The sequence below is a fragment of the Didymella exigua genome (genome assembly GCF_010094145.1).
Source record: "Didymella exigua CBS 183.55 unplaced genomic scaffold M421scaffold_56, whole genome shotgun sequence".
Lineage (NCBI taxonomy): Eukaryota > Fungi > Ascomycota > Dothideomycetes > Pleosporales > Didymellaceae > Didymella > Didymella exigua.
Window position 1 is genome coordinate 70,576 of NW_022984830.1, and position 19,226 is coordinate 89,801.

A 19,226-nucleotide genomic window follows, 5' to 3' on the forward strand; every position below is an offset into this window, starting at 1 on the left:
GATGCCGTAGATGTCGTTGGTGCCTTCAAAGCCGCATTGTGGGTCGATGGTGGAGTGAGGAAAGATGGCCGATGACTGCGCGAGTGTAGAGGTCAGGGCCTGAGAGGGAAGGATGTACGTGCCTGCAGAGGCGACAACGAGAATCAACGCTGAGGCAAACGACAAGACGGTAGAAATCGGTGCTAGGACTAATGTACATAGTGCCCGTATATACTCGCGCGATTGCTGTAGGCATCGATGGTGCAACGCTGCGCCGCATCCTGCGTGAGGTTGCTGGCCCGAAATCGCTGTAAGCGTCCGGCTGCGCGTATCAGGACCCTCAGGCCTGTCGACGCCACAGCATGCAGGCGCGTATTCGAATGCACGTCTTGAGGCACCCCGAATGAGACCCCTCTACAAATGCAAAGTGGTTCCCGGGTAGCCAGAACGAAGGTTTCAAGTACGAAATAGGGCACAAGAACAGAAAGAACAGACGCCTGTATGGCGAGGGCATGGATCAATGCTAAAAAAAAACAGCTTGCTTGCCGTAGCTGTGCTAATGTCCTGCCCTTGTGGGCTGCTTCAATTTTGCATCCAGATTAACCCCATTCAAGCGTATCAAAAAAATCCATCTGTCCATAGAAGTGTGTGCTCGCTCGAGGATAGCAAAAAGATAGTTCGTATCGTCGTAATTGTGCGGTTGGAAAGGTTTACATGACAGTGCATGGAATGATGCAGCATGAGCAGTCGTCGGTCGAGAGGCAGCTGCACTTGCCAGGCTGAGGCTTGACGATAGAGCCGGCGGAGGAGGAGATTGAGGAGGCAGGCATCTTCAAAGCTGAAAATAGTAGTTTCTGCTCTTCTACTGTTATGACAAGTGTTTGACGTAGGTTCTTCGAGGGTCGAAGGTGGATGTCGTGTGGAAAGCTGTAGTCGGGTATGAGAACAGAGGTGGTGCTGCATGTCAGGGTTAGCCGTTTCAACAACGTCATGTTTTGGGACATTGACATACCTATCGTACTTGGAGTGAAGAGGGGATGTAGCAGAGGCGAGTTCGAGAAGACGATGTAGACGCTATCTTCAGGGGAGTGAATGATTTATGATTGCGTAGGGTCCAACTATAGCCCTGGTGGTGCCAGAGAGCGCTAAACCTTTCGCAGCTTAGTGCGAGCTGCGGATGACGTCTCCCGTTGAGGCGGTGCAGACGGTGCGAGATCGTGGCGCAGACGCCGCAACTTCGGCAACATTTGTGTGCACGGGTTAAGGTGAGAGTGTTTATCTTTATCAAAGCCTAGTGATCTCACTACACAGCAATAGCCTCTATTATCCAATCACGGATCCTCGACCATCACATGCATCATACATCCCTCCAGCTAGGCTCCTTCTTCTCGGCCCAGGGTGTTGCGACGGCTGCATGTTCGATCAGTACATGTTTTATCTTACGTCTAAAATCCACGTACCGTTGCTGTCTCCAAAGGGATCATCATCATCCGGCTCGCTATCTGGATCAGCTCGCTGTTTGCCCGCCGCGGGGACGGGAATAGGAGCAGGAGGCATAGGAATGCTCATTGGCCTAGGTGGCTTCGCAGGAGGTGCCTCTTCCTGCATCTTCAAGCTGGCCAGCTTTGCTTGAGCAATGCCCGAATCGTCCTCGCTATCACTGTCATCGTCGTCAATGCTCTTGTCCATGATCTCAAAAGCCATGAGCGCCTTTACGAGCTCATCATTAGCGTTGAGCAGACCACCGATGTACTGCTCAGACTCGACAAGGTGAATGTAGCGTAAAACCTGACGGCGGTGCTGCTTGCAGGTCTCGAAACGGTTCATCACCTCCGGGTTGTCGCTGACGCGCTGCTGCTCTCGGTTGATTAGCTGCAGCCCGTTCAAAAGATTCGCGCTGGCAACATTGGCTGATGCCATCGTCTCCAGCATCTGGCCCTTTTCCCTCTCCAGGTTGAACTTCTGCCCCTTTGGAGTCTTTTTGTCTTTCTTGCTCCTACTGAAGAGCGAAGACCCACCAGAGGATGTAGAACCTAACGCTACTGGTCTGCTTGACGAGGAGGACACATGCGGAGGATCAGGGCGTCGCGGCTGGGGCGTCGGTGGTGGTGAGTGCTCTTCGCGCTCACGGGCTGCTTCAGCATCTTGCTCGCGAATGATTCGAGATTGCTGCGGCTGAGGTCGACTTTTGCGGGGCAGCTCCTTGTGCAAGGCAGCGATGCGCTCGAGGCCGGGTGTTCCCTTGTACGCGACAGCCCACTGCCTGAAGAGGATATTTACTCGTTTGCGAACGTCCACATCGGCTGTTTCATCGCGGGCCAATATCCTAAGACGCTCTAGTAGAGGCTCATCTGCAAAAGCTTTCTGGAACCTTGACCCTGCATTCTGGATCAAAGCGTCCAGTATCACCAATGCGCGGATTTGACGATGCGCATCTCCATACTTTCTACATCCTTTGTCAGTGTCGGGTTCGAGACCGCCTCGCGTGACCTACAGCTTCTTTCGCAAAGCCCGTGCTGCTTCAGTAGGGCCAGTGGACTGGATGCGGATGACTTCGATAAGGTCGACGACACCGCCAATGTCCTGAATCGATCAGTGAACGCATCGCTAATGTCGGATGCGATTTGCTCACATTCTCTTCGTATTGTTCGCTGGTCAACCGATCTATCTGGACCGTGACGGCCGAGAAAGGTTTCGCCTATCATCAATCCAAGACTTTAGTACTTTGCGGCAGTGTTTGAAGAAACAGAGTGGACAAGGATTCTCGAAGATTGGAAGATCGGCGTAGGCGCCGGGCGTTTTGTGATGATGCAGTGATTTGCGAGTACGTTTGTCTCTGGGAAGCTCCCAGCTGATGACGCTTGTGCGATCTGACGGCGAAGCTCGAAAGTCGCAATACACGAACGAGTCGATGGAGGTCACGCGACAGAGCGCCTTTCCATGCAGAAGTGGCTCGCATTCAAAGCTCAAGCAAACAGAGTCCATGGGAAGAAGAGTAACGGTGGAAGGTAGAAGGTTTGAGGGCACGAAAGAAACCCTGGGTGCTTATGAAACACAGGCGCCTAAAGTGATATCTTATAGAAGTACAAAGGTGAAGCTTGACTTACCGGCATATCGAAAGGTCACCTAGGTAAGGCTCTGCCTGCCGACTCCAACTATATTTGGGCACCAGGGGTATACGTTAACCGTCTGGAACGGACAGTGATGTTTCGTTCGGCCAGAAGAGGATGTCTGGTGGGGAAGTACACGACTGGCGCTCAAATGTTTGATTCAGAACCAGTACTGAGGATGGTCGTTGGGAGCCGGTGTTACAGAAGTCGGAAATAGCAATAGCGCTGGCGCAAGACCGAAGTTTCTGGGGGTATCAACACAAATGACGGAAGACTGAGGACCGCAGTTGATGGTGTGGGAACAATGCTCGTATGCTGATTGCATGCAGCCTGTCGAGTGATGCAGTGAATGGAGCTGCCTTGACATGGAGCTCCGGAGTCCGGGATGCCCCGCGCTAGTGGTGGGGGCAATTGGGCTGAGCACAGCCTCACGCTTCGGGTACACGCTCCTTCGCCCTCACATGATCTGCACTCCATTGTCCGCAACCTCGACGTGTGATTTACCTGTCGAAGGCGTGAACACGGCAGACGTGTTGTACCAAGGCCGGGACATGGAGGGTATGAGGGAAGCTGCTGATGCTGCGTGAGGAACCCGAACCACGCGTCACTCATCAATCTCCAACATCCATCGCTCCTACCGTGACTGCCCACTAACCCTGAGTGTACAGGAGTTATGCGCATATCCCATCATCGCCAGGGTTCACCGCTATTAATCAATGCTCATCGCAACAAAGCTCTCCACCTTGCGCTTCTTCAATCTCACAAATAGCGAATCGACGCAGGAACGCAACCGTAGCGTCGTACCTCGGACTTGATGATTCAGGAGAACCTGCACACCTCGTGAAGTATGCTCCAACACCAGACGGCCAATCTCCACAACCGCAGCCCATGCGCAAGCGCAGATCACCGCGCAATGGCGAGAAAGCAGCATCAAGGAAGAATACGATCACGAGTAATGGGGCAGCGTTGAGTCAAAGACGCACATCTGAGACTCTGCGTATCACCAAGTTCCCTATGCCCTATGCTACTTACAAAATGGACTGGTCTACTGAGGAACATCTGCATACCATTGCGGCGACCACACCATGCGCAGAGCTACGACAAATCGATCATAAAAAAGTCGTTCTACAAGGTGACAGCATGGAGCGTAGCACTACATCCAACTCCAGGACTTCTAGCACATATGCTCCTGCGACTCTTGTCGACAATAATGACGATGATTTTGGTCAACTATGCTTCGACTTCGAAATCAACACCCGCAATGCTGACAGCTCGATTCTCTCGACGCACACCTCGGAGCAACCGAGGCCTTCACAAGCGCAGTTGGATGATGACGATTTTGGTGACGACTTGATGGACGATGATCTACTTGACCTGACGACCGATACGATGGCCGATCCTAGCAGTCCTCAGTTGCATTCAGCTTCTTTTGCCAAATTCGATGCTTCGAACGAATCAGCCCACCAGAGAGAAACGCCTGAAGCACCTGTCACTACTGATGTTTCACTTATTGAAGAGAGCAGCAGCCCAAGTCGTTCATCGAAGAAGTTCGTATCTCCAGTCACGCTTACGAGTCGATTACTTGCAGCAACGGGCGATGAAGCTCATAAACCCATCGTCAGACCACCATTCCCCACTGCGGTACGCGACCGCTCACCCATCATCGGTATGTCATCCAACACGGTGCTGCGAAGTTGTTTTCGTGTTGGCGAGGCGATCAGTCAGAGCTGCCATGCAGCCAAAGCAGGCAATGATATACTGGTAGAGCTGTACGCCAGAGTGCTCAGCTCCGAACGTGACGACCTACAGCAACGATTCACCTTCTGCGATTTATTTCATGCCAAGCCGCCCTATGTCCAAGCAACCTACGCTGCAGCGATCTGGAAAAGTGTTCAGCTGTTCGAATATGACAGCGCGCGTCTGATGCAGCAAGGCCGAATCTGCCGGTGCATAGGTACCATGAAGCGGAATGGCAAGGACTGGGTGATGATGGTGTTGAACATCTGGGAGGCGACCTGGGATGATGTGCAGTGGGTGGAAGGTATTGTGAACTCCTGACATTCTAAGGGTCTCGAAAAGGCGTCAGGGGTGCAGCATCAGGGTGACCCGATCTGCAAACAATGAGTGAGGCATAGGCAGAAAAGCCAAGGAGGACCGATGTGTAATATATGGTTGTAATTAATCGTGAAGAAGTATTAGCGAAGCTGGAAATTGTATCGTATTGTAAAGTGCAGTGGGGCTTCTGCGCGCTCAATGATGCAGCGGTGTTCGTGACATGACCGCGCTTGCCACGTGAGATTGAGTACCCGCCCCGCTTCATCCACCCCGACCATCTCTCAAGGCCCATGGTTCATCATGCAAGACAATTTTGCGAAACGCACAGTCTCCTTGAAGTTTCCGGCTGACATGTTGACGACCAACGACTTTCAATTCCACATCAGCAATCGACACCATGTTGGCTGATAGCATTCGACGCGAGGAAGGCGCGCTGGGTGACTCGCAGCCAATGCAGACACCACGGAAAACCAAAGCGCGTTCCCTCTCTGACAGCGCACCGAAACTGGAACCCTCGCCCAGGTTCCGCGAGTCAACCAGGACATCCAAGGATGATCACACCGTTGTCGCCAGCCCCAGTACTCCACGGCGTCCTGACTTTCTCGCGAGAGGCCTTTCACTGCAGATGCCCTCGCGGGAGGTGCCCATGCCCAGTCCTGCGCACTTCGCAGCGCGTGTACCTCTGTCGCCGCAATTAGACTCCCATAACACATACGCTTCGCCCGCGTCACTGCTTCCCCGGCGCTCACGAGGTGCTGAGTTCTCGAGGGCTTGCACCAACCTCCACCACTCGACGCTGCCTAACCAGTCCTCGCCTGACTCCTCGCCCACGATCACGCAGAAAGGGATCAAAATCCCCTCGAGAAAGCCTCGCGCCAACTCGATGATCATGGGGGACTCACCCAACGTTGGCGCATGGAGCAATGGCGGTAGAACCGCGCCCTCGAGCTCCGTAGGCAGCTTCAATATGCTGGGTTCAGAGGACTCAAGCAGCTCTTCTGACGATCTTGATCCAATGGACCCTGACGACACCGACGACCCCATGATCATGACCCCGCACGCTGCGAAGACAAACAACGTATTCGGCGGGGCTGCGAATGTCAACAACAGCCCATTCGCGAACATGTTCTCGCCGGGTGGGGTGCCCAACTTCATGACCATCCATAGGGCAAGACTGCGCAAAGGCAGAAGCCGGAAAAGCTCAAGCTCAGCAAGCGGCCACAGCTCTCTGGCAAGTCCCGGCGGTCCTGCTTCGCCACCTAACAGTAAAGGTGAAGGCTACTTTTCGAGAGAAGCCCTGCTGCGCAAGGAAAGCTCTCGTCGCGAGAGTCTCTCGATCTTCACCAACGACCTCCACATATCGTCTGGTAACGATAGTGGGGACGAAGCCAGCACAATGCCTCAAACGCCTGGTGTAATCCGCAGGGCGGTGACACGGAGGGGCAATCTTTTGGTGAGTGACCCACTAGCATGGCGTAGACCGTATGCTGACAAGCTGTAGCCGAAGTCTAGACAGTTCGGTCGTATCAAGGCCGAGCTCTTTGACGAATCGGCACCGGTGGATAGCGAGACACGGCGCGAAGCTGAGATCATTCGACAAGTCAGGGAAAGCGACACCGATCTGGAGCGTCCGTCGATGACTGCTCAGTCTTCGCCCAGTCTCTTGCCTACTGTGCCTGGCTTGGACGGTCCATTGGAGGGCGTGCCTGAGGAAGAGAGCGAAAGCAATATGAGCCTGGATAGTACGACAATTAAGGGATTGTTCGGCACATTCGGCTCGCTGAATACAGGGCGCAACTCCGTAGGCACAGACTTCTGGAATCAACGACTGGCACAGACACCACCACCGTCGTCGTACAGCCGAGCAGAGTCCTCGACGGCCATGAGCGAGGATATGAACATGGATTCACCTATAGTCTCAGCAAACAACGGCAACGGTATGCCAGCGCCAGATCAAAGTGTCAATCTGAACTGGACATCTCGAGCCTCTACACCACAATTCATGAACCCTCCTACCGCTGCAGACGGACTGAAGAAGTCGAACAAGCGCAGGCGTGATGACGACTTCGATGAACATTCGCTCAAACGGCGAGCAGTGTCACCTGGTCTGAGCGTGCACAACAGTCCTGTCATCTCTCAATCTCCGAGTCAGCGAGATGGCAGTCTGTGGGGCACAACAACGAAGGCGAGCCGAGAGACATCGATCAGTGGTCAATCAAATGGCGAGAGATCAAACAGTGGGGGAAGCATGAGCATGACACCTACCTTGGGTCCCAAACGTGTCGGTCTGCAGGGCATGACGGACACCAGCGATGGCCTGATGAAAATGAGCATCGAGTGAACAGGTGCTGGACGACTTTGTTACTACTTGTAAACATCCTTCCTTGGGCATCATGGGTTCAGCGCGGCGTTGGGGCGGAATACTGGTATTGCACTTGATGGATTTCCCAAGTAGCGACAAATTCGAATGACGAATACAACTCTGCCTTATGTTACGGTACCAACAACCAAGCCTCTGATCATGAACGAGCATTGTGATAGAACATACATGTGAAGTCATCCACGCGGTACGTGCTCCTGCTGTCGGACCCCTCGATCGCCAACTTGGCTTCCTCCGCATCACCCCCGAGAACCCGCAAACAATCCCATTGCACGCCAACAACACGTCGACAAGTGCTCTCAATTACCGCCAAAGCAACAAGATGTCGACAGCAGCAGCGCTTGGCTCTTTCGTGGAGTCCGCACCTCCTGGTGAGGTACGCTCTCCTCTGCGCCCCACCTCCGCACAACGACTAACACGGCGCAGCTTGCGGATGTGACCAAGGCAATCAAGTCGGTGCTTGAGAACCAAGACGTCGAGACCGATCTTACACCAGCATATGAGAAGTACAATGAGGAGCAGTTCACCACCACGAAGCTTCCCGGAGGCAGCACCGAGATCCTGGTCAGCCCTTACAACTCGCTTGGCGACGGGCGATACTACGATGTCGAGACACAAAGCTCCTTCGACTTCGACCACGCGACACAGAAGGCGAGTGCGGTACAGAGCTACGTAGCAGAGAGCCAGCACGAGGACCTTGTGTAAGGAGCATATGGTGCGCCGGGCCATGCAACAACAGCGCTGACAATCTGCAGTAAGAGCCTCGTCAAGGGCCTCGGAACCCACACGACCGAGCACTACCCCAAGTCCTCATATGGTGTCTTCCCCATCGAAGACGACTCGAAGCTCGCCCTCGTGTCCGTCGCAAACAAGTACTCACCCACAAACTACTGGAACGGACGCTGGCGCTCGTCCTACTTCTACAGCCCCTCCTCCGGCGGCCTGACTGGCACGATCAAAGTCGACGTACACTACTACGAGGACGGTAATGTGCGGTTGCTCACGAACAAAGCTGTCAATCTCAACATCAGCGCGGGCGCAAGTGCGAGTGAGATCGTCAGGCAGATCGCGACAGCCGAGAAGAAGTACCAGGAGGATCTGAACAAGGCTTTTGGTAGCCTGAGCGAGGGTGCTTTCAAGAGCTTGAGGAGACAGCTGCCGATCACGAGGCAGAAGATTGAGTGGGAGAAGATCAGCGGGTACAGGCTGGGTCAGGACATTGGCGGTGGTGCCAGGCGATGAGAAAGAGCAAGTAACGTTGGGCTGATCGGCAGGGCGGGAACGATGCTATCTCACGATGGACTGCATGCGACCAGATTTGTAGAGGACAGAGCAATCAACACGCATACGCGATTGTGCTGCATGAGGTTGGCCCTAACCTCCTCACGCGTCACGTTCGATTTACAGCATACGAGCGTCTTTGCTACTGTCACGACTCCCCCGAGTCTTCGATGACTTAACAGATCCGTTCGCAGATATCGTATACTCTAAGCAGCAAGGCGTTTCTTCTTCTGCGGCCAGAGCTTTGCGACTTCTACAACGCGCCAGCTCTTCCGCTCTTTTTATTTTATTTTACATATTATGCCAAGCTCGATGTCACGCCACGTAACCACCGTGATTCCTTCGCTGTTGCAGTCCTCCTCCCCTGCTCCTTTCGCTATATATTCCATGTTCACTGCACTGGTGGCCTCCAGGGTTTACACTCCTGGAACCGAGAACACCAATCGACATTCCTCCAGCGATTTGATTGTAAGAACATACTGGAAAACGACGAGGGCGCCTCATTTGTTCCCGAGTAGCTCCGTGTAGTATCATATTGATATTTAAAAGTCAGTACATACTTGCTTCGAATCCAACAAGACCCTGCATGGCTTCTCCACACCGGGCATCTTGCTGATCAAATCCACTCCCACCGCTATGACTACTGCAGGGCTCTTCCGCTCATCAAACGTCACCGTGTAATGAGCGTCTGTCATCGCCAATCGCGCGATGAGCGACGGAAATCTACAGAACACGCTCGAGCGTGCAAGAAAGTGTGGCTGTAGAACGTTCCATGCGGGTGTGCGAATCAGGCGCCATACCGCTCCCGCGAGGCGACCCACATTTCACCGCCCCGAGGGACGGACACCTTTACTGCAGCTCTCCCCAGTCTCTCACCTGTCAGTCAACGTTGCGGAGCCTGTCTGCCTGCAATTGAGTTTTGTTGTTTGTAGGTACCTACCCCCCAGTATTACCAGAAGGTTTGAAGCTACGACAGTTGCCTTGGTCGCTGCGCTTACTCTGCTCGCTATGCAATTGTCTATTGGCTGTCTTTAGCAACAACCCATTGGATCCTTGGTTCGCCTGATCCTTCACCACCGTGTGAAACTCTCACCAAATTTTCTCCTATTCGGGTCTTGGTCGGTTTTCACTCCCTTGCTAACGCAATATTCACAGACCCTCTCCACCCCGACACTCGATTCCCCCTACCTCAACAGTGGCTTCGCACAGCTAAGCTACTCCGCCCACCGTCCACGCAATACACCCTTTGGTCAACTCGAAACGGTTTATTCTAAAACATGGCATCCGACGCAGTTGCTAGCTCTGCCACCGAGGGCCTGACCCCGGCGCAGCAGCTGATGGAACAGCACGCCAGCAACGATCACCACGTCACCGTCGAGGACGTTGTTGACGAGGAGGACGTTGCCCACCCTCCCCCTTCGGCGCCCAAGGCCGAGACTCCCCTCAGCGACAAGGCTGCCGGCAAGCAGAAGGCCGAGGAGGCTGCCCCGGCGACCAAGAAGCCCGCCCTCAACACGCAGTCTGAAGAGGCCTTCCCAGCTCTTGGCCCCGTCAAGCCGCGTGGTCAAGCTCCTGTCCCTACCTGGGGCAAGAAGCCCGCCGCCGTCTCCAGTGCCAATGGCAGCAATGGCAACTCTGGTGCCGCGACTCCCTCTGGCCCTGCTATCCGTGGTCCCGCTGTCGCCTCCATGAACCTGCCCGGCAAGCACACCGAGCGCATCTCCTTCTCCATCTCGCAATTGATGCCGCGTGCTCAGCTCAAGAAGCCTGTCAGCGAGATCATCCGCGACATCAACAAGCGCTCTAAGGCCAGGCTCGAGCAGAAGACTGGAACCCACGGCCAGATCATCTTCGAGGCTACCGGCCCCGTCGACGCCGTAAGGGAGTCTCTAAAGGAGATTGCCAACGAGGTTGGAAGTAAGGTATGTGATATTGGATATAGTGTAGTTTTGTGGAACACTGTTAACAAGCTGCAGCAATCTGTCGACGTTCCCGTCCCTGCATCCGTCCGCGCCCACATCATCGGCCGTCAAGGATCCAAGATCCAGGAAATCAGCAAGCGCACCGGCGCCCGCATCCAGGTCCCCAAGGCGGAGGCCGGTGAGGATGAGGACACCGTTGTCAACGTTCACATCGAGGGCAATGCTCTCACCGCCGAGATGGCCCGCCGCGAAATCGACGCTATCGTCAACGAGCGCACATCGACCGTGAACCTTCGTCTGAAGGACGTCCCCGCAGAGTTCTACGCCTTCCTCGCTGGTCCTCAGAACAAGCACGTTGAGAACCTGACGCGCGGCAAGGACATCGACATCAAGATCCCCGAGTACTACACGTGGCAGACTCAGGCGCCTCCTCAGAACGCCCGCAACCAGCCCGGCAACTTTGTGCCCCAGGCCAACTTTCCCATCCAGATCTCTGGAGAACGTGTCGCTGCCCAGCAGGCACAGGCTGAGCTTGAGCGCCGTGTCCAGCAGCTTCGCCAGCGCTTGGCTGTTGACCAGCGCTCCGTTGACAAGGGCCGACACCAGTTCCTTGTTGGCGACCGGGGCAGCTCTCTTCATGACTTCTTGGAGGAGACTGGCTGCACTCTGGTCCTGCCTCCGAACGCGGAAGACGATGACTATGTCTACGTTGTCGGGCCTCCTGACAGGATTGAACAGGGTCTCGAGAAGCTCGACGACCTCTCTGCTGCCATGCACATGTCTGGTGCTGACCCGCTTCGTGAACACCGTGGCCCCAAGGCTGCTGAACACGCTTACAACCTCACTCGCTACCTGCGCCAGCGTCAGGCTCTTGCTGAGCTCGAGCGCCAGCACGAGGCCAGCATTGTTGCGCCCAAGAACCGCAATAGCGGAACCAACTACGAGATCTACGCCCGCGATGGCAAGAACAGCATGAAGGCCAAGAACGACGTCATGAGCATCTTTGGTGCTCACCCTCCTAGCAGGTTTTCTACTCACCAGGTCGACCCCTTCTACCACGACTTCCTGCGTCAGAAGGCCGCTCCTCAGATTCGTCAGGATACTGGTGTACACATTGTCTTCCCTGATGAGGAGGAGGAGTCACCCGAGCTCATCTTCGTGTACGAGAGCCACGATCCGTATGAGCAGTACTCCATCCCACGTGGCAAGCCCCAGAATGACGAGATCAACGCCTACAAGAAGGCACTCCAGGAGGCCGCGGAACTCATCAACCGCCTTACCAAGAACCAACCCTCGATCACACTTCGTGACCTCGAGGCCAGCCAGAAGTTCCACAAGAAGATTGAGCAGTTCGTCCGGGAAGAGCAGGAGGGCCTCGCTCAGGACCAGGCTCCTGTTCAGGTTCTGCTTGGCGGACGCCGACCTGACGCTGGTAACCGCTCGAAGGACAGCTTCGCTATCCGTGGACCTTCCAACGCTGTTGACGACTTGAACGCCAAGATACTGGCGTTCCTTGAGCAGGCTGAGAAGGACGAGCTCGAGCGTGGCCACATTACCACCTTCGACTACCCCCAGAAATACGCCAGCCACCTTGTTGGTAAGGGCGGTGAAAATATCCAGAAGCTGCGCCAGAAGTTCGATGTTGATGTTCAGATTGACGACGGCAAGGTCACACTGAAAGGTCCTTCGCACAAAGCCGAGGCCTGCAAGAAGGAGATCCTTAGCCAGGCTAAGAAGCTCGAGGATGAGGCGACCCACATTCTCAAGATCAACCCGAACTACCACCGCGAACTCATCGGCGCTGGAGGCAAGCAGGTTGAGCGTCTGCAGACACGCTACGGCGTCCGTGTCAACTTCCCCAAGAGGGCGAAGAATGATGATGGCGATGATGCTGCGTCTAAGCAGAACGTCAAGGGTGGCCAGAAGGCCGACGAGGTCACCGTCCGTGGACCCAAGAAGGGTGCTGATGAGGCTCGTGACGAGCTCCTCAGCCTTCTCCAGTACATTGTCGACAACTCCAACACCGACACCATCTCTGTCGCTGTCAACCAGATCCCTCAGTTGATCGGCTCTGGTGGTCGCGAGATGGAGAACCTGCGTCTCACCACCGGTGCTCAGATTGATGTTCCTGGTGCTCGCGAGGGTGCTGACCCCGCTGGCCGTGCCGACATCAAGATCAAGGGTACCAAGCAACAAGTCCAGGAGGCCAAAAAGATTCTCCAGGAACGCGTTAAGGTCTTTGATGACACTGTCACCGAGACAATCGACGTTGACCGCAAGCTCCATCGCAACCTTATCGGTGGTCAGGGTGCCAACATCCGCCAGATCGTCACCTCGGCTGGTGGGCCTGACAACTCTCGCGACCTTGCTCGCATGGTCCGCTTCCCCAAGCAGGACACCGATGGTGACTCCAGCACCATCCGCATTGAGGGCCCCAAGAGCGTCGTCGAGAAGATCGTTGCCGCCATCAAATCCCAGGTTTCGGCTCTCGAGAACCAGGCTACCGAGATCCTCGAAGTCTCTCCCGACAAGCACCGCCTGCTGATCGGTCGCGGAGGTGAGACTCGCCGCTCGCTCGAGTCGCAGTTCAGCGTGCAGCTCGACATCCCCAAGCAGACCACCCAAGGTGCTGCCCGCAGCCAAGTCAAGATCACCGGCGAGCCAGCAGCCGTCGAGAAGGCCAAGTCGCACATTCAGGAGCTCGTCAAGGGCCAGGAAGGCGAGACCATCGAGGTCCCCCGCCACCTGCACCACGTCATCTCCGACAACGGCCAGTTTTTCCGCCGCCTGCGCAACCAGCAGAAGATCACCGTCGACCACGGCAACGCCCAGCCTCCGTCCAAGCCCGCTCAAAGCGAGGCTGGCAAGGCACGCAAGGGTGCCAACGGTGCCCTTCCCCTGATCACCGACGACGCCACAACCGGCGCTGACGAGCACTCTTGGGAACTCATCGACAACAACGCCGTCGAGGAGGGCACCGACACCAGCGCAACGATCCCCTGGATTCTGCGCGGTCCCGCAGAGAACATTCCCAAGGCGCGCCAGCAGCTCGAGGATGCCATCAAGGCCGCGTCCAAGCCCAGCTCCACGGGCTACCTCATTCTGCCGGACCCGCGCAGCTACCGCTTTGTAGTTGGAAGCGGTGGAAGCACGATTAACGGGCTGAGGAAGGAGACCGGGACCAAGATCCAGGTCCCCCGCGATCAGGCAAAGAATGAGGCGATTGAGATCACGGGCTCAAGGGAGGGGTGCGAGAAGGCTAGGGAGCTGATTTTGGACATCATCGCCAAGGGCGGGAACGGTGGCCGTAGGCGCGACGAATAGGCCCTGCGCTTTGGTTGAAGCTGTTTGAGAAGAGAAGAGAACAATCGTCCAGTGGTGATGTCTGCAATGTGATGGTCTTTTGGCATGGGTGGAGCGATTTTCTTTCATGTATGGTTTACGAGTCAACAAAATGTTCGCAGTACGAATAAAAGTTGAACCGATTCCACGTTCCCTCTTAACAGCGCTTGATGTCCTCGCAATTTGCGTGACATAGCTGCGGTCCAATGCGTAGATGGTGCAATGGTCTTTGAAACCGCAAAGAAGTAAGCCCATCTCCACCCCAGAACCCCATCAAAGTCAAACCCCTCGTCCAGCACATCCATCCCCGACATCCATAAAATCTCGGCCCCAGGTTTCCCCCGGCGCAGAATCGAGCCAGATCCAAACACTGTGCAGGCGCATGTCGATGTGCAGCGTGCGCGTGTCTCGGCCGCGGGTCGATGCTGAACGTCTTATCGCCCGCAGCAGCTTGACCATCGACGTCCGCGCCGACACCGCCTCATCGCGTCGAGAGATTGCAGACCGTTAGCACAGATGTATGCTGGCTCCGCGAATCAGGAGCGGACGCTGTGGGCATGGTGTTCGGTGACGGTGTGGCTGGGCTTGACGGAGAAATAACGGCCGTGGGTCAATGTGCGATGGGTGGGCGATGAAGTCATAGGGACTGCGTTAAGCCGAAGGATGGTCTCGCTTGAGGCTCGGTTTTATTCTGCAATGTCTAGGTGTGCGATGAGATGTTGGGGAATCGATGCGCGGCTGGGAGCCTTCAGTAAAGCGCGTCGTGGACGTTGCGGGAGCAATGATCGGTCTGGTGCGATATACGCATAGCGATGGCTCGAAATGGTAAACGTCAAGGCAGAAGCAGGACATGTCTAATCCCCTATTGATCAGCTTTTAACTCTCTAAGGCAACAAAGGCCCTGGGTTTTAGTGTTGAGTATCTGCTACTTCCTGATTGGTCGAGCGCCGACGTCACACCTGCTCCTCAACCCATCAGCTCCAAACCTAAACCACGGCTGCATGCAGCGCAGCATCAACCAGGCCAGCCATGTGCCTGCAGATCACATGGAGACCAGCTTCGTATTCCCGAACAGTGTCTGTCGCAAAAGCAGGTCTGCTTTCAAGTCAAGAGGCTCTCTCACAGGTCGAGATGCCCAGTGACACGCGACAGCACGGCCTGTCACAAGCCAGGACGTTCCAGCACAAGAGCGACAACACAACCAGCAGCCAAACGAATAAGCGGATTTCCGATTGGCTCAAAGCCGTTGATACGCCGTCACACTCACATCTTGACTGGTCGCCTGCGCGCCGCGAAATACCTTATGGTCCCTGCCAGCACCAGTGCCAGCTTTCCCCGCATTTCAAGAGCAACAAGACCCCTCATCAAGGTACCGCTTGGTTGATCGCTCAACGCGTACCGTGACAGCTGTTCCATTTCTCCTGACATCTCTTTCCTGACAGCCTCTTCCGGTGTTTATATCGCAATCGTCTCTGCTGCTTGTCTGCTGGCTTGGTTCAAGTCGTCGATCGAATACCCACAGCCGGTCTAACTGCATCCCACACTCCGTCCCACTTCCGTTGTTAGCGCGGATTGAGCTCAGCATAGCGAGCTGCATAGGTACGCAATACAATACCTCTCAACAAATGCTTTTCTGCGAATTGCGATGCCTGCGGGTAGTATCGGATAAGAGATGGGACGCACCGCACGTGGAAGCGCGACTCGCATCTGAGCACCGAGCCTGCGAGTTGTGCTCCGCAGTATAACGTAGCCGGCTAGCTTCCACGGCCGCGGCCGTTACATACGACCGCGACGACCGCAGCGCCGCACACAGGCTACCGTGAGGCTCTGCCTGGCGCTGTGTTGTACCGGAATCATACCCGGGAGACATTTTTCCTTGGAGCATATCCGGTGTTGGGTGATATATACTGGTGGTTTTCCGTTGTTGAACGACCTGCATCTTGCATTGACCCTACGCTTCACATTTGTTCTGCCCAACGCATATCCTGCACTGCTTATCTGTCCGCGCTCTGTCAATTGCCTATCATTTGTCACTCGCATATTCACGACTGGGTGTTAGTGACCGACAGATCCACTAACAGCATGTCAACAACAGCCTCTCCTGCCCTCAAAATGCCCGCCTCCCGCGCGCTCGAAAACGCAAAGCAAAGCTCCGAAACCATTCTCAAAGACGCCTCGGAAACAATGTCCAAAGCAGCTGAGAACCCGAAGAAGGCGACCGCCGACTTGCTCCACACACCGTTTATGCGTGCAGCGCTGCCGTTCATCAACGGCGGGCTTGCTGGCATGACGGCGACGAGCGTCATCCAGCCCGTTGATATGGTGAAAGTGCGTCTCCAGCTGGCCGGCGAGGGCGTCAAGACAGGACCTAAGCCGACGCCCATCGGTGTCCTCAAGGACATCGTTGCCGCAGGCAAGGTTATGGATCTATACACGGGTCTTAGCGCGGGTCTCCTCCGACAAGCCGTCTACACGACTGCGCGCCTGGGCTTCTTCGACACATTCATGAAGCGCCTAGCTGTCCGGGCAAAAGAAAACGGCACAACAATCGGCTTCAAAGAGCGCGCTGGCGCGGGTCTGACGGCCGGTGGCCTTGCGGCTGTGGTCGGCAACCCTGCGGATCTGGCGCTCATCCGCATGCAATCCGATGGCATGAAGCCTGCCGCGCAGCGGGCAAACTACACATCTGTCGTCGATGCGCTGATGCGCATCTCCAAGAACGAAGGGGTTCTGAGGCTTTGGGCCGGCTGCTACCCGACGGTTGTGCGCGCCATGGCGTTGAACTTCGGGCAGCTTGCGTTCTTCTCTGAGGCGAAGAGCCAGCTGAAGAACACCAGTCTTTCTTCGCGATCGCAGACACTGACGGCGTCGGCCGTCGCCGGCTTCTTCGCTTCCTTCCTCTCCCTGCCATTCGACTTCATGAAGACCAGGCTGCAGAAGCAGACGCGTGCGCCTGATGGTACGCTGCCGTACAAGGGCATGTTCGACTGCTTTAGGAAGGTTGCCAAGGAGGAGGGCCTGCTGAGATTCTACCGCGGGTTTGGAACATACTACGTCCGCATCGCGCCGCATGCGTAAGTTCAATCTGCAGAAGAGTGTGTGGACAACGACTGACACAAAACAGGATGGTGACGCTCATCGTCGCCGACTATCTGGGCTTCATCACCAAGTAGATGAAGCATGGTCTGCCAATGAAATGAAACGAAACAAGAGCGAGATCGAAACGACGAGCCGAGAGAGGAAAGAAGAGAGGGCTGGAGGATATCTGAGGAATGGCCGTACTCATACCCACACACCTGCACGGAGTGCAGACGGATCTACCCTGGCGTCTGGTATTGGTGGATATGTTCTGGGATTTCGCGCTGGGAGCGCTTGTAGTTGCGAAGACGTAACATTAATGCAACGACGTTGAGACCTTTGCAATTAGTATTGTGACGAGGTACCTTGTGATTCGCAAACGTGCTGAGGTCGATACAAGAAGCCACTTTGAATTTTCTTGACTGACTGGGTCTGCGCAAGGCTGCCCCGCGGTCCACCGGAGCGGAGCCTTCGCCGATGTTCGCGCATGTCGAGATGCTTGACTCGACGGGGTATCGTCATGTGACATGGCGACGAGCTAGAAGTCGACGCGTAATGAAACGCGTCGCTTCCCCACCTTCAGCGACCTGTTCTCCGCCCAGCTTCAACACAACATGTCGTCACGCAGTCGCCAGTCGCGTGTTGGAGCCATACCGAGCAACAGTCGCCTCTCGGTCGCTACAGCGCCAGCTCCGACACAGCCAAATGCGCTGCCAGCCTACAAGAAGCCCTCTCATCCTCTTGATGGCGAGGCGCAACGCGCACTGCGGGAGCTGAATGGCCCAACGCTCACAATCATCAAGAAGCACAGCAAAGACGCCATCACCACGATTCGAAGCACAGCCGAAGGCGTCAACGACATGCTGAGCGAGCACCAACGCTACTTTGACGCGCGCAGCAAGAAATGGGACGCAGGCAAGAAGCTGGACGAAAGAGAAGACGAAGAAGCCATCATGGCGGACCTGCAGCAGAAAGTCGACGACGCCACGGCCAAACTCGAGGAAAGCATGCGCGCAGCGATCGACTCCAGCGTTGCCGCCCAGCGCATCGAAGACGCCCTTGAGTGGCTGCGCCAACACGCCCCAAAGCAGATCGAGGAGGAGTACCATAGCCAACGGACGCGGCGCTCAACGCAGCGCCGCCAAACGCAGAACCGCGACGGCAGCGAAGCAGGTTCAGATCAGGAAGAACTCGACGACGGCCCCACGCCCGGTCCGACGCCCCTCGACCGCTCCCAGCTCGCGCTCACGGGCTCTGTCGACATGTTCACCGACCGCATGGCGCGCGAGCAGACGTCGTACACGTCACTCTCGCTCACCGCCCGCTATGCACGCCACAACGAGTACCGCGACTTCAAGCGCGTGGTTCACGACGCGCGGTACGGCGACACGATCCCCCTCGGTCACGAAGACACATGGTTCACTGAGACAGGCGAGCCCGCGCTGGGCGTCACCCAGGCCGTCAACGACGACGAGGACGACCTCGTCATGGACCGTGCGACGGTCAGCACGAAATGCCCGATTACATTCCAGACGCTCAAAGAGCCATGGAGCAGCGCAAAGTGTCCGCACACGTTCGAGAAGAGCGCTATACTGGGCATGATCAGGACGAGCGCGAGCCATTTCGGCCCCGGCCGCGCAAGGAGCGTCGCGTGTCCAATCCCGGGATGCGATCAGGTATGTTGTCACTGCTTGCAGCCGCTCTGTTCGTTCATCGGCGAGATGACCTGTTCGCCTGGGCGCCACCGTGTGCGGCTTGACGTGACTAACGCGCACAGCAACTCTCCGCAGAAGACCTGCACTCCGACCCCATCCTCACACGCAAGATCCGCCGCCTGCTGCAGGCGCAGCTCGACGACGACGACGATGACGACGGTGACGATGACGAAGATGAAGACGAGGAGGAGGAGGAGGAGGAGGAGGAGGAGGTCGAAGCGCCACAGAACTCTTACGCGCACAGCAGCAGTGCTCGAGACGATGCCGCAAGACACGCTCCGATACTCCTCGCGACACAACAGCTCCCGCAGAGCTCGATCATCGAGGACCTGGGCGATCCCAGCGAGGACGAGGACGAGTAGCG

At 56.0% G+C, this 19,226-nt stretch overlaps 8 protein-coding genes across 8 annotated transcripts; 6 read left to right on the forward strand and 2 right to left on the reverse strand.

The window, feature by feature from the left end:
* Nucleotides 1-1,177: 1,177 nt before the first annotated feature.
* M421DRAFT_333725 (uncharacterized protein) lies at nt 1,178-3,217 on the reverse strand. The gene is made up of 4 exons (XM_033589405.1): nt 3,087-3,217; nt 2,612-2,677; nt 2,474-2,562; nt 1,178-2,425 (listed from the first exon to the last, which is right to left on the reverse strand). Exons 1-4 carry the CDS (start codon nt 3,090-3,092, stop codon nt 1,414-1,416), a joined length of 1,173 nt encoding a protein of 390 aa, XP_033443265.1. The 5' UTR covers nt 3,093-3,217; the 3' UTR covers nt 1,178-1,413.
* A 343-nt stretch (nt 3,218-3,560) lies between these two features.
* M421DRAFT_426248 (uncharacterized protein) lies at nt 3,561-4,166 on the reverse strand (the record flags this gene model as incomplete). The annotated part of the gene is made up of 1 exon (XM_033594341.1): nt 3,561-4,166. A coding segment is annotated over exon 1 (218 nt), but the record flags the coding sequence as incomplete, so codon positions are not given.
* Nucleotides 4,167-4,168: 2 nt separating this feature from the next.
* On the forward strand, nt 4,169-5,294 carry M421DRAFT_426249 (uncharacterized protein). Its single transcript, XM_033594342.1, has one exon. It carries the CDS (start codon nt 4,230-4,232, stop codon nt 5,145-5,147), a length of 918 nt encoding a protein of 305 aa, XP_033443267.1. The 5' UTR covers nt 4,169-4,229; the 3' UTR covers nt 5,148-5,294.
* Nucleotides 5,295-5,595: 301 nt separating this feature from the next.
* Nucleotides 5,596-7,485, forward strand: M421DRAFT_76456 (uncharacterized protein; the record flags this gene model as incomplete). Its single annotated transcript, XM_033597221.1, has 2 exons — nt 5,596-6,597; nt 6,646-7,485. The coding sequence occupies 2 exons, from the start codon at nt 5,596-5,598 to the stop codon at nt 7,483-7,485; spliced, it is 1,842 nt and encodes a 613-aa protein (XP_033443268.1).
* Nucleotides 7,486-7,846: 361 nt separating this feature from the next.
* M421DRAFT_76448 (F-actin-capping protein subunit alpha) lies at nt 7,847-8,766 on the forward strand (the record flags this gene model as incomplete). The annotated part of the gene is made up of 3 exons (XM_033597220.1): nt 7,847-7,900; nt 7,951-8,225; nt 8,280-8,766. 3 exons carry the CDS (start codon nt 7,847-7,849, stop codon nt 8,764-8,766), a joined length of 816 nt encoding a protein of 271 aa, XP_033443269.1.
* Nucleotides 8,767-9,638: 872 nt separating this feature from the next.
* Nucleotides 9,639-14,212, forward strand: M421DRAFT_426251 (uncharacterized protein). The gene is made up of 3 exons (XM_033594343.1): nt 9,639-9,733; nt 9,961-10,727; nt 10,782-14,212. The coding sequence occupies exons 2-3, from the start codon at nt 10,083-10,085 to the stop codon at nt 14,049-14,051; spliced, it is 3,915 nt and encodes a 1,304-aa protein (XP_033443270.1). The 5' UTR covers nt 9,639-9,733; nt 9,961-10,082; the 3' UTR covers nt 14,052-14,212.
* Nucleotides 14,213-16,009: 1,797 nt separating this feature from the next.
* M421DRAFT_426255 (mitochondrial dicarboxylate transporter) lies at nt 16,010-17,399 on the forward strand. Its single transcript, XM_033594344.1, has 2 exons — nt 16,010-17,143; nt 17,194-17,399. The coding sequence occupies exons 1-2, from the start codon at nt 16,182-16,184 to the stop codon at nt 17,240-17,242; spliced, it is 1,011 nt and encodes a 336-aa protein (XP_033443271.1). The 5' UTR covers nt 16,010-16,181; the 3' UTR covers nt 17,243-17,399.
* Nucleotides 17,400-17,761: 362 nt separating this feature from the next.
* On the forward strand, nt 17,762-19,224 carry M421DRAFT_76501 (uncharacterized protein; the record flags this gene model as incomplete). Its single annotated transcript, XM_033597225.1, has 3 exons — nt 17,762-18,823; nt 18,925-19,074; nt 19,165-19,224. The coding sequence occupies 3 exons, from the start codon at nt 17,762-17,764 to the stop codon at nt 19,222-19,224; spliced, it is 1,272 nt and encodes a 423-aa protein (XP_033443272.1).
* Nucleotides 19,225-19,226: the final 2 nt, after the last annotated feature.

Coding starts and splice junctions, on each gene's coding strand:
- M421DRAFT_426255 (XM_033594344.1), top strand. CDS start 16,182: ATGCCCGCCTCCCGCGCGCTCGAAAACGCAAAGCAAAGCTCCGAAACC. Junction 17,144..17,193: donor GTCCGCATCGCGCCGCATGC/GTAAGTTCAATC, acceptor GACACAAAACAG/GATGGTGACGCTCATCGTCG.
- M421DRAFT_426249 (XM_033594342.1), top strand. CDS start 4,230: ATGGAGCGTAGCACTACATCCAACTCCAGGACTTCTAGCACATATGCT.
- M421DRAFT_426251 (XM_033594343.1), top strand. CDS start 10,083: ATGGCATCCGACGCAGTTGCTAGCTCTGCCACCGAGGGCCTGACCCCG. Junction 10,728..10,781: donor CCAACGAGGTTGGAAGTAAG/GTATGTGATATT, acceptor AACAAGCTGCAG/CAATCTGTCGACGTTCCCGT.
- M421DRAFT_333725 (XM_033589405.1), bottom strand. Junction 2,563..2,611: donor GCGAACAATACGAAGAGAAT/GTGAGCAAATCG, acceptor TGATCGATTCAG/GACATTGGCGGTGTCGTCGA. Junction 2,426..2,473: donor CGGGCTTTGCGAAAGAAGCT/GTAGGTCACGCG, acceptor CAAAGGATGTAG/AAAGTATGGAGATGCGCATC.